Here is a 13,916-nt window from a genome sequence, read left to right as displayed (position 1 = left end):
AGATGCCAAACCTGTTTTGCACAAAATTTATACAATTACTGTCCAAAAGACCTGATCAAATTGAAGTGTCTGTGTTTCTTCATGTGTGCTGTTAAAAGCTGAGTCCAGGTGACTGTCAGGTTGTCACACTGCAGGTAAGCCTAACTGTACTTAAATGTGTGGCTCGTGTTTTCAGGTAATTTTATAGCTCTGTGTTGCTACTGGGATCTGTTTCTGATTGGGACAATGTTTTATCCTAGGTTTTGAAACTGCCAAGTCCCTTGCACTGCATGGGGCGTATGTTATCCTGGCCTGCAGAAGTCTGGCACGAGGCAACGACGCCGTGCAGCGCATCCTGGGGGAATGGGTGAGTGATGCACACAGTGCCCAGCACAGAGCTGGGCTTTCCAAGATGTGAAGTCTTCTGTGCAGTGCAAGCAGTTAAACAGATACAGCACTGCCGTGCAAGAATCTGAGGAAAAAGTAATTTGTCTTATTTTGTAACACCCTGCTCAGTCGCTGGTACATGGGTGGTAGAGGTTTTTCATTCCTTATGAGTGTGTTGGACTGCAAGGCCTGATGTGCTGTTGTCCATGGTACCTGTGGATGCTCTGTAAGGGAAAAAAATGTTTGGAAGAACCCCTAAGGCTTGGTTGGTAAGAAAGAGCATTTCCAGAACCAAAGTGAACAACTAACTGAAGGAGGATGGACACAGTCCTCCAAAACAGCCACTGTCTTGCCCATAGCTTTTCCACAGTGAGAGATTTCAGAGGGACATTTTTGTACTTATCAAACACAAGAATATTTCTCCTTTTCTCTCTATCAGGCCCAGCAGCCCTGCTGCCAGGCAGTCTGTCCCAGTGGTTTTTCCTTCCATCTTCTTCCCACTTTCTTTCATTTTTCTCCCATTTTTGTCACACAAACACGAGCTTTTCAGTCCCATCTATGCCCTTGTTGCTCTTTGACTCCTAACTTCTCTGATCCCCATTTTTTTAATGATCTCCTAAGGCCCTTAGTAAAATATATTCAGTTGTCTTAATTTATTCCTCCCACAATCATTTACTGGCTAGCAAGGATTGCAGGCTACTTTTGTCTGAGCTTGCTGGGACTGCTAACTTACAGGAGAGAATGTGGTGACATCTCTACACTTAAATGAATAAAAGACCAAAGGATCAGATTCTTGGATTTTTATTTCTTTCCAGCTAAAATTAGTGATGAGTGTTTTGCTTTTCTTTCCTGAGCTCTCTCTCAAAGTACTTCAGCTGCTCCCAGATGACATGGGAGAGCACTCAGTAGTATTAATATTTACATATAATTAATCTACAGATAATTACAATATTTATTAATGCAAAACAAACGGTACTTATTTACACACATTTCCAGATAAGTGATGCTTACAATATTGCTAAGTTTTGTAACCACAAGTTTCATGAAAAAACAGTCTTTGGACTTAGGCCTTTTTCTCTTGCCCAGATCATATGAATGATTTACAGTTAAAGGTTGGTTGGGTAAAATGTCTTCCTTGCTGCTTTCATCCCATTAAAGCTCTTTCTCTCTCTCTTTTTTTTTTTTTTAGTTTCAATAGCATGGAATTCCAAGAGAATTCCAACAGAGGCCAGCATAGTGTCTGTTCTCTTTCAATAGAACTGGATTTGGTGATATTCTGTTTTTGAATTTGATAGTCCCAGTCCAGCTAAATATGGCTGTTTATATGGGTTTTATCTTACTAAAATTAGGCAGTGGTGAGCACCTTTTATTTGAAAAATATCCCATTACCCCCTTAATCCTAACCATATCTCTGAGCATTTTGAAGACAATGGGAGTTCAGAATACTTGGCTTAATACCTGCATTATCTCACCAAAAGTTAATGAGTTGTTAATTGAATGAAGAACATTGAAGGTCAAATTACTTCAGAAAGACTACATTTATTTACTAACAGTTTTCAAATTCTAATTGTTCAGAAAAAGAGTCTCATCTGTAAACTGGGTAGCTGGAAAACCTTCAATGCATCTTTGTAATGGCTTTGTTGTTGTTTATTGAGAGGGACTAATTAACTTTGATTATTGCACTAATATTATGGCACTTTGACAGTCCCTCAGATTTATGACTCTGGGAAAATAAACAAATGAAATGCAGGTGCTGGAGCAGAAAGAATAAGTTATTACTGAACTTTAATTACTTGGAGTGTGTAACCAGGAGAGAATTAGTTGATGAATTACAAGATGCTTAAAATTTACATCAAATTGTAAGCAATCTTGAGGAAAACAAACACAAAAACCCGCCCCAAAATCAGTTACTGAAAACAAAGAGACAAAGATTAATTTGATTGATTTGCTTCTAATATTAAAATATTGATGTAAAATATTAATTTTTAGCTTATAGGTGTAACTACAGGAAGTTGTTAATTGAAAATTCTTTCCTAAGAATGAAAGAGTTTAAAAAACTATTAACAACCTCTGCATATGATTCAGATGAATTCTCAATATGTAGCTGCAACTGTTCTGCTAGAAGGAACTTAAAAGCGTGCACAGAATTTTGTCTCCTCTGTTCCTAGGGAAAGCAAAATTATTGAAAAGAAATTGATTTACTTTTCAATTTGGAATCAATTTAAAGAAAAATACAGCTGATTAGGTTGCAGCCTTACAAAGCCTCGTGTTGATGGTATTCAGGTAGTATTTTCAGTAGGAATAGTGCTACCTACTTGTTTTATGTTTTCCTGTAAATCTTTGAGATTAAGTCTCTGAGCTGCACTATAAATACAATGTTCCTCCAGTAATTTGAGGGGTAGAAATTTGATAAATATGTTCCTACTCTTCAGCTGCGTTCCCAAACCTCTTTTAATTTGCATGAAATATGCTCTTATAACAAAAAAACCCCCAAACCATTGCCAAATTGAGTTCTAGTGTGTTTACCTGTCCTAAGTGTGGAGTTTTACTACCGTGGTGTAATATAACTGGTATTTCTATTAAAACATGTATATTACCAAAAGCACTGTGTACCCCAAGCTGACTTTTCTGTGGGACAGTATCCTTTAGTACTCAAGGTTTAGATGTTGTTTCCTTTTCCATTCTTCATTCATGCAAAAGAGTTCCACATACTTTGCAAGAAGAGAAAATAATTAAAAGTGTGCAACAAAATTTTGGTACAATTATCTAATTGATGGTCTGTATTAACTAGAACCTGCAGCATATATGGAAAAAACTGTAATTCTTAAAAACCCAACCACCTCTTCTGCCAAACCACAACAAAACAAACCAAACCCAAATAAAACCTAGTGTAATGCAGCATTTGAAAATAAAGTACACACTACATAAAACAACAGTACTAAGGAAAACCACCCAGCTCGTTCCCTTAGTGAGTCTGTTTGTGACATCCCTGTCTGGAATGCCACAGACTGAGTGTCTGCAGAAACACAGCTTTGCTCTGGGCCTGTTGTACTGTAAAATAAGTTGTTAGGCAAAAAATGCAGTTTCAATTTGCTTGTAGTGAAAGCTGAAAATCAAGTTTATAAAGACAAAATGGGACGGCTAAATGGCTTGGGAAAATCCAATTGTTTAGATTTAGAGAAAAAGCAGGAATAATGTGAGAAAATAAGATTTTTTTCAGATTAGCTGCCATTATGTTTAAAAAGCAAATGCAAACTGATCTTAACTGGTTGTTGTAGACAAATTTAGAGAACTTTGTTTGTAACAATTTATGCCTGAAGAGCTGTTTTATAGGGAGTTTGAGCCATTTGAGTAGGGATTACCCATATAAAGTTGCTAATTACTTTGGTTAACTGACATTTGTTTTCAACCTTCAGTATTCCAGTTATTTTCTTTCTAGACTACAGTAGAATTTTGCTAATATTGCCAATAAAGGGTAATTGCCTTGTGTAAAGCATTGTGACAAGTTTTAGTGTGACTGGTCTGGCTGGTCTATCAAATATAATTTTTATGGAGGGGTATGGTTGATTGTATTGGTGCAATCTAATGTTTATACACGTGCATATATATAGACAGGGAAAGGAAGAGAAAGTATGTAAAGGCAGCAGATAAAAAGAGAGATCAGTATAGCTTTACATTTGATATCTTGAAAATGAGTGTTCATGCACGATGACGTTCAATATCAATTTAAAACTGTTTGATAATTTCTTGCTCGGAAAAGAGGAAATTAGAATTCTAGAGTTATGATTCATTTTAATCAGAAAGAAATTGTCAAATATAAATCTCTCCTTGAGTAGTGAAAAGGCCTGAAAGCAGCCAAGAAAAATATCAATACTTTGCAAAGGAGGAATGATTGTTCCAATTCGTGGCTTAATTGACTTTGAGGCTTAATGAAAAACACTACAGTGCTGTTTGTACACACAGTTGCTCTGACGAACGTGGAAATCTATGCTCCAGGAAGAGAGGCTAGGTAATTTATTTTACATTATTATTGATATAATTTTCTAATTGAGTATGAGCAGAATGTTTGGATAAGACTGCGTAGCTCCAGATGTTAGTGGTATTCTCAAGAAAATACTTAAGAATATGAATGAATAAAATATTTCATAAATCACAGCTTTTCTTGCCAAGAAGCTCTCATTTATTTATTCCTGTCAAATAGTCTTTGAAGTAGATATTAAAAGATAAATTGTAAGTTTAATATTTCATAAAAAGTATAATGTTTCTTTGGTAATTATTCCTCAGTGTTAAACCTACAGCTACATTAAAGGTTAGATTAAATTGTAAAAAGAACATTTGAGTTTGCTTTTTAAGTAGAGACTTACAAGGTAGAGATGTGACAAGAGAAGAGAAAAGCTATGAAGAAAACCAACCAAACAAACGTGACTCCTTGCTGTATTCCTTTCCCCTGAAGTATTCTTCACCAAAGGAGTGATTTATATTCTTGCTGATTAAGTAAATGAATGAAATTAAAACCTGATTAGTGAGTCTTTGTATTCCAATTGTGATCTTATAAAGTGCAGAAAGACAAGAAGCAATCTGGGCACATTTACCAGACCATGGGCTGCAGTTTTCATGTGGTCATTGTGTGTGTTTCCCCCTTGAGGAAGGGGCACTGTTTTCCTGTCTAGTGTTTTGTCTCCACTGCTGTCCTTGATTTAGAATTTTTTGTAAACCTCCTCATGGTTAGTGACAGGTTTTCATTTATGGGAAAAGCTGAAGACTGCCTAGAAGATGGTTTTGGAGATGTAGTAAATACTGACTGAAGCCACAGTCTGTTAGTACAGAATCAAAGGGTTTCAAAGTGGTGCTAAATAAAAGCTCTTAAAAATAATCTTCAAAATAGGAAGTATTTCAGAACATCCTACAAGTAAAGCACACGCATTTCTGTGAGAATATTACTTCCAATATTCTGTTACTATTTTGTAATAAAGAATTGTCTTGTTTCAAAGCAAGATATCCTAAACTATGTCTTGCTGGCTCACAGGCCATCACAGTGTAATATACAATTAGAAAAGCCTGCAATATATGGACATATTTCATTTTCCAATGCATAAGCCATGCCCATGCTGAGCAATGAAGTTAGAAGTAGTTATCCAAACCTTGCTGGGGGGAAAAGGCCTTGCAGGAAGGGGCAGTATCTTGTATTAAATGAATTGGTAATGCAATAAAAAAAAAAATCTGCATCAACTTGTCTCACTTGCAGCTGTGAACACTCCAACTAAAGAATTATTGCTTCTGCTGACTATAAGGTTTTTTTTTGATTCTTAAAGATGTGATCCAGATTTTTCTGAAATGAAGGGATCTTTTAATTAACTAATTGCAATGCAATCAGACCTTATGTTACTCGTGGAGAACTGACAGTATAAACATTAACCAGTCCTGGTACTAGCAACAACTCATTGGGACCAGATTTTGGCCATAATGTTTAAGGATTCAGTAAGTTTCTGTGAGTAATCTGCTCAGTTGAGAAACCTTAAGAGAGTGATGTGTGCTGCAAAGCTATTTTCCAAATACAGATGCTTAAAGATCCCCCCCCATGAAGTTAAAAACATGGAACAGTATAATCAACATTTACATGGATGGATTGTTGAGGTATTTTTTTTTTTGTACACCATAAACATATGGCATGAATTTGATTTCATTACAGATGCTGAGAAAAGGGAAAGGCAAATATTTATATTACATTCATGTTTTACAGTAAAAACACTGTTCAGTTTGTTTATACAGTTCCACTGTTACAGTTTTTATGGTTAGTAATGAAACTGCTGTAAAACAGAGTCTGAATTATATAGCAGATGTGTAAAGCCTCTAACTTTCAGGGCTGGGCATCCTCCTGAATACTGATACCAGTTACTCAGAGAGTTGATGTACTGCCTACAGCTGACCTGTTTCAGACTTACATCTTAACTGCAGTTAGCTCTGCCCTGGTACTGTATGGATACATACAACTGATAGAGTTTTATTATTTATTATGACAAAGCAACCAGCCAGAGAGGGCAGCGTGCCCAGCACCTCACAGGGTGCACTGGCTGCTGCTGCTGCTGCAGGAACAGGGTTTATTTCCGCTGGGGAGATGCTGCTTTTAACAGCTTTCAACCCCCAAACCTGAGATAACCCTTAGACCTTGACCCTTGCCCAAATCCAAGAGCAAACCCTAAATCCGCTTGCAGCCCAAACCTGTCAGCACCCAGGTGTGTATGAATTCACAACGCTGTACACAGCTGATAGAAACTGAGCACTCCCATAGCTATGAGGTTGTAAGGTTTCTAACATAGTAAGACAATTTCCCATGATTTCCTTCAGTAAAGAATTGTCTTTTGAGTTGACTAAATTACTTCTACTCTCATAATTCTCTTCACCTTCCAATATCTGTTACACGTGTCTTAAAAAAAGTTTCTAAAATGTAATTTTGAAAGAAGTCACAGTATTTTACTATTCCTTAATTTTTTTTCCTCCAGTCAGCAGAATTTTATACATAGAAATGTTGAAGTGATCTTTTTTGGTAATTTGTTTCTTTAGCACAGCCCTGCTGTTCTTAATCTGGAAATGTGAGGCACAAAATCCCTACCATGCCTAAAGCTTTATAATAATACTACTTAAATGCAGTTTGAGCTTTTTAACAAAAAAAAAATTTAAGACCCCTCCCCCCAAGACAGTAACAGACCTCAGGATAACCCCTTTTAAAACTGCACTTCATGCTTGGTCTTCAATTAAAAGTCACTAGGAGACACTGTGTACTCAACTATATCACCAGCCTGTCTGGGGATGTCTGTCTTTATAAAAAAGTAGACTTTGTACATTGGCTTCAGTGTAGCTTACAGGATGCAAAGTTTGGGCTTTCTCTGATAATTTATATATTTAGTGCAACTTGGGTTTGGTCTTTCCCTGAACCTTTCTCTCTCTGAATGTGTTTTATAAAACTATTTAAAGTTGCTGATGTTGAAAACTTATTTACTATAGTCCAGATAGATGTGTTCTTACACAGAGTGAGTTCTGCTGTCACTGGATTTCTAGTTGTCAGTTCTGGGAGAGGAGGAATTAAAGTGTCTGGATATATATTCTTTTTTAAACCATCTTCACAATTAATCTGATTGTAACATAAGCTTGTAATATATTCCATTAATGAAGAAGACAAGCTTAGCTTATGGTAAATACAGTACTAAGTGTTTATAGTGCATTTCATATTTTACATGATTCCTTTTATAATTCTGCTTATCTTTTCATTCTAATTCCCTAAAGAATGTATAAAAGAACCCCTAAAGAGAGTAATTACTGCTCTATTCCTTAACCAAGGCTCCTTTTGCAAAACGAAATCTGAGCAGCTTTTTAAAGAAGGCAGTTTTAAATAAAAATGCAAATAAGCTGCTTTGTAACCACATTAATTACCCACCTAGCCTCTTATTACCGTGTTTGTATTGTTTGCAAACACTATTTACAGTCGTGTGGAAATTACCATTGCTGGGCTGGAGGAGCTGCTGGTGGTGGGTTGTGCTTTGGAACCAATTAGAGTGAACCCTGTGTGCAGCGAGGCTCGGGGGAGCAGGAATAGCCTTGCACTGTCAAACCACGGCATTAACTGGGCTGCACAGGCACTGCCTTGTAATTATAGCACTGCTCCTCTTCTGCCTCTGCAATGAGTTTCATTCTCTGCATTTTAAAACTAAACAGGCAGTGGTGTATCTTGCAAATGATTTAATGTGCACTCTGATTATTTTTTTTTGGTGGAAGTCGTGGTGAAATCTGGTGGGTCATTTTTGTCCCCAGATTTGTTGCTTTAATTTTATAAAAAGTAAACAAAAGCCTCATGCTTATGTTCAGGATCTTACACATTTTCATGTAATTAGGTTTTCATATGAAACCCCCAACTTTATTAGTTTATTTCATTATCAGAAGTGAACAGGATGGAGTATCTGTTGGTATTGCAAGCAGTGTGTTAGTGGGCAATAATTGTAGCTCTTCCAACGTTTTGTAGAAACAGAATGCTTCATAACAAAACTGAGTCTTGCTTGTTAAGTGCAGTGCACACTTGTTGCTAACCTGGTGTGTGTTGTGTTCTTGTCTTGGTTTTCTCTGTCACCATTGTGAAACGGGTCTTTACCCTAAGAATTGCCCAGAAATTAAAACAAAACCAAAGAGGTGACTCAGCATTCGTGGTTTTAGACTTATGGATGTTTCCACATCCCAAAGAATTTGATTTGATGGGTCATAGAGTCTGCAATGTGAAGAATCAGTTCTTTAAGATTTGTTTTCATAGGCTTGTAACCAGTCTGACAATAGGGTAAATGAATCTTTTGAAGTACAGAAATATATTTTGTTTGAGCTCAGTGCAGGGAAGGAAAGGTAGAGAGATTTTCTTCCTACTTGTGGATCTGCAGTGCTGTGAGAGTGTGATAATGTTTAAAGGATACTTGACGATAAACCCAAAAATCTTAAGGTCCTACTGTAGCACTAAATATAGTAGAGCAGGAAAATAGTAACTCCAGGATGGTGTAGTACAACTGCAGAATTGTTATGCATTAAAAAGAAGGGAAAAAAGAATAAAAAGTGATTGCTGGATCACTTGAAGTTTTAACAGTGACAAGGGACTAATGTGAGGGCATCAAAAGAAGCACTGACTTGTTTCATGATATACAATACCTTATAAAACTGAAGATAATTATCAGGCTTATATGACTGCAGAGCAGCATAAGTGACATAAAACAAGCATAGCTGGAGCTCAACAGAAATGTAGGAGATGTATTGAAAGCAGACTTGCTGAGTAGAGTGCTTAAAAAGTACTATTAATTTATGTGCTTGTCAATTATATCTGTAAATCTTTTATTACTATAAAGTAAAGCACCATACTTTTTGTTGATTTACTGTCCTTTCTAATTTCTTCTCATCCTTTAATTCCCTTTTATCTTGATAATCACGTTTGGAGGTGGTGTGCTAAACTTTTTCTTTCCTGTATTTCATTTGAGGTCACTGAGACAGAGCATTAACTTCAACAAGAAACTTTGCTTATCAAATAAAAATATGGAATTAATACAGCAAAATGAATATTTGGGGTAGTTTTCATTACTTTGTTTTTACTGGAGCCAGGCAAAATAAGCTTTGAACCAACTTTCCAGTCAGTGGGTAGAACTGAAGAGACTTTAGGCTCTTTGACATCAGAGAACCCTTGAGAGTAGGTGGGAAAGAAAGTACAAGACCCAGTTCAGGGAAAATTTCAGTCTGCACTTGTGTTCTGCTTTGGGTGTTGAGAGTTCTCACTGAATTGTTACTCTGCTGTGTAGAAGAAGGACCTGCACACTGCCTGTAGCTGCAAAACAGGACATCACGAGATCTGAATTGGTGGTGACCCTCTCTGTGATGTTTATGGCTTGCGTGGTCAGGGAGCTTTAACATTTTCCTCAATTATACCAGCTTATAAGTTTTAGGAACTACTCACTAATATAGTCATGTTTAACATGTTATGGTTACAAACAAAGACATGAATGTATGTGCTCATTTCTAATTAATTTGTGTAATTATGTTTTATAATCTAGGTGTTTGCAAAGCAGAACATAGTACACCCCATTTACTGTGTGCTGTAGCTAATAAAAAATAATAGAATGAAATAAATCTTGAAACTAACTTTAATTGTAAGTATAGATTAGTTGTAAATTGTATCTTTGTTATGTTTATTTTTAATTCTGCAGTGTTGCAGGTTTGTAGAGCATCCCAATTAGTGTAGTTATTCTCAGTAATGATGAGTTAATTGCTGTAAATGCTGAATGTTATTTCTGTGACAATTTAAATACGGTACTGAGATACTTTTTTAAAATGTAGGACTACAAATAAAGGGAAAAAGGAAATGGTGGCAGTAATGAGACTAGTTAGTTTGATGAAGTTTTTTTCAGCATTCAAAGTGATAATCTAGATAAGATGATTAAAAATACATGAAGAAGAAAGAAATATAACAATTAAGAATAAAATCTTGGCATCTCAGCTAATACCATTATAAATACGGACACAAATAAGGCAAACCTGTGTATTTCACTGTGCACTTAACTATTAATTAAGAACATTTGATTGAGTTCATCTGAAACTGATTTCTGTTCTTGCAATGCTGTTTTTCTCTTGCCAAAGCCTCTCTGGCTGCACAGCTCCTCTCGTGCACGTTGGTAGCCCTCCATGTGAGCAGTGCTTCTCTGCTATCTAAGGCAGTAAGTGTTGTCAGGTTTGTTTTTGTGAATATGTTTAAAGAGTAGAAAATGCCTCTAGCTTAAAAGAGGAGTGTTTTCCCTTCTGATGAAGAGTAGTAAATCCTCCCACTTGGAAAGCTGTGTAGTATACCTGTGAGAAATGAGCTGATCCACGATGTTTCCTTGAGCATGCATGCTGTAAGAGATATTAATAGCTTCCTTCAGCAGTGTCCCACTTAGAGGAACTTTGAAATGAAATATTTCATTCTGTCCTGGTTAAATTAACCTTACATTTTCCTATGAAATGGCATGACTACCTAGAGAAAATTTGAAGTGTACTATGTACATTCACACTGCAGGGGGGAAAATGGTATCCAGGGTAGTATTTATGCATTAAATATTTACTTTTCAATTCAGGATTGGTTGTCTCTCAGTGGAGTGCAGATTTGGTAATGGAAACCGGTGCCATGTACGTCTTTGTTTGATGACCTTCTTAAATAATCAGAGAAATCTTAAAACTCCTTAAGACAGTTGTTGTGACGTAAGTGATAAGCTGGATTTTTACATTCAAAAGACTTTATAAAGCATCAGCAGAAATCTGTTCCTCTAATTTCTAAGAGTGGTGCAGTAAGGAAAAAGCTCTTCCACTGCTTTGGGGGAGTTTTTGGAGCCTTCTCCCACACCAGGAATTCACTGAGGGAATAAGGCTGAGAACAACAATGCACAAACCTGAAAGTCCCAGACATTCAGGTTCATCTGTTTGGTCCTGTTATGACAGAAATCATTACAAGTTTGATAGATTTATTTATAAAGACTTGCTTCAATATTTAAAGTACATCTATTCCAACATTCCTCATTTCAAGCTCGGCTGTGGATCAAGATGAAAGAAAAATTAAATTGTATATTGAAGAGCTGTTAATTGAACTGCACTGCATTTAGCAAGGGAGCATCAGCTTCAGGCAGTCAATACTACAGAGAATTTTTAATGTACTGTATCACTAGATTGTCAGTTTGTATTGGAGAATGCAAACAGACTGCTTCGACTGATGATAAAGCCCTGGAAACTTTTAAGTTGTTGAGGGGAGAAAATGTTATTTTGCTTTGATATATTGTGACAAAGTTGTTGATGGAAGCAGGAACAACATTTTTTTAGGTGAATATTATTTGAGTATCAAATTCTGATTGCTGGGTATTCATTCTTTTAGTGGGTAAAGGCTGTGTGCTGATTTTTTCTTTATGGGAGAAAACCGAGTTCCACAGAACTCTTGGACTCGCACAAATGGTACTTTACAATTTGAGCAGCTCTGAAAGTCTCATTTAAAAATAGTTCTCTCCAGATATAATTCTAAAAAATAGCATATCAAAAAGCTTTAGAAATGCTTTAGAAAAATGTTATCTCTTTTTCCTAAGGCAGTGTTAATTTCTTTTGTAGTTAATCTTTTGTGCTGGAATTTAGTACATTTATAGTTAAAGATTCTTTTTAACAGCTAAATTATTTAAGCACGTCTTCTGGGGTAACATGGTCTGTTTGGTGTTAAGTATGAAATACTTTTTATTTCATTTTCTTCACTGATAAAAAGGAAATAACTAGAGGCATTTGTAGAACCAGAACAGATTTAGGACTATGGTGTTAGATTAAAGATGTACTATTCTAAGGCATAGCTTGTTATAGTTGTCATACTTTGGGATAAAATTCTTCCTTTTGGTGTTCCTTACAGGGCTTAAAGTTCACCTTCATTAAAAAACAAAGCAAGTCTGAAACTTGTGAATAATTTTTAGGTGTCAGTCTGTGGTCTTTTCCATAAATATGGTAGGTCTCAAGTAAGTGGTAAAGCTCAAAAATGCCATACATTGCTGGTGCATTGTCTTCTCTTGGAGCAGAAAGGTTTTCCATAGAAATTAGGCTAAGTCTGGTTCATCTCTGTCCCTCTATGGCATCTGAGGAGACTGGGAATGGTTTTTTTTTTTTTTCAACACTCAAATATTATGTAGTAGAAGAGAGTTTCCATTTGTATAAAGGAAGAGTCTTCATTAGTATGAAATCATGAATGGCTTCAAAAGGCCTCATTTCCCCATGGTACTGAAGTCTCACCGAACTAGTGAAAATCAAGTGACTCCAAAACCAAAACACAACAGCAAAATCAACTCTCTGTAAGTACCTGAGTTTGCTTCATTGGTTGGGGTTCTACAGCAGAGAAACTGTAGAGCTTTCTGCAGAGCTGGCAGCTGTTTGGGGAGGTCAGAGATATTTAAACAGATTTCATCCTGTAGCTCCTCACCCTGGTAGGCTGATGTTGCTGAAGTCAGAATGGACATTGCTTACATGCTGTCAACTTACTGTTGCATTTCCCAAATTTTTCTAGTGGTTTCCCACTTAATAAAGTCTTGGAATATTTCTTTCAATGTGAAAAACTGCAAGAAGGGAGATACTGCATGTTCTGAACACCCTGTTATTTTGCTTTAGATATCAAAAAGTTAGGGTCCAGATCAAAGGTGTGTATTTGATTTAAAGAGTATCCTGTAAATATTTCAACTTAGCCTGGTGTGCTACTAACTATATTTTTTAGAAAGATTGTAAGTACTGAAATACTACACTTAAAAGCTGTATACCCCCCTCCCCCCAAATTAATATCAGAAGGTATAATTTTAATAGTCAAAATGATCGTATGCAATTCAAGTTAAAATCATTGTGTTGTATGAATATTACTTTGAATATTTGCTTGAAACAGTAATGTATGGCAACATATTCAGTGACTTTGCTACACTTGTCTGAGACAGTGTTTGACAACGTGAATACACGTGGTAATGTTCAAGAACCCTTTACATGACAGCTTGACAATCAGAATAATTAAGAGAATTGTCCAAAGCTCTGGTAAATGCTGTTAATCAGAGGTCAGCTTGAAATCATGCAGAAATAAGCTGAAATTCTTCAATTTTATTTTTATGTAGGAAAATCCTGTGTTGTCTGTGTATTGGGCAGCTGTCTGATATGAGGGCCTGATTCTGAGAGCCACTGTAACAGATTTAGTGTAGGATACACGGATAAATCCATTAATGTAGCTGGAAATTTACAAAAAAAATGTAATTGAGATGACCAGCAACACGAGGTCTCCACAATGTGCTCTGTTTTATTGTTGGAAGAATGGAAACTTTCTTTCTGTGGAGCAAGGCTAAGTTGGGTGGCTCTCCTGTGACTCTAAGGTAGTTAAAGTTTAAATGTTAATAGGCTTCAAGAAGATGTGCATGCATGTTTTCTTTTTCTTTTTTTTTTTTTATTAGACTACCAGTTAATTTGTGAAAACTCCTCATCTCCAGGCAATCTGATTAAAAAAATGGTATGTT

At 36.2% G+C, this 13,916-nt stretch overlaps 1 protein-coding gene across 1 annotated transcript in view; it reads left to right on the top strand.

Annotated features, from left to right (window-relative positions):
* Positions 1–13,916, top strand: part of WWOX (WW domain containing oxidoreductase) — a 489,613-nt gene that overhangs the window by 23,708 nt on the left and 451,989 nt on the right. The window contains exon 5 of the mRNA XM_032122101.1: positions 240–346. Within this exon, the coding sequence (XP_031977992.1) occupies positions 240–346 (107 nt within the window). The remainder of the gene's footprint in view (positions 1–239; positions 347–13,916) is intronic.

Source organism: Corvus moneduloides, chromosome 12 (genome assembly GCF_009650955.1).
Source record: "Corvus moneduloides isolate bCorMon1 chromosome 12, bCorMon1.pri, whole genome shotgun sequence".
NCBI lineage: Eukaryota > Metazoa > Chordata > Aves > Passeriformes > Corvidae > Corvus > Corvus moneduloides.
This window is presented reverse-complemented; position numbering and strand designations above follow the sequence as displayed.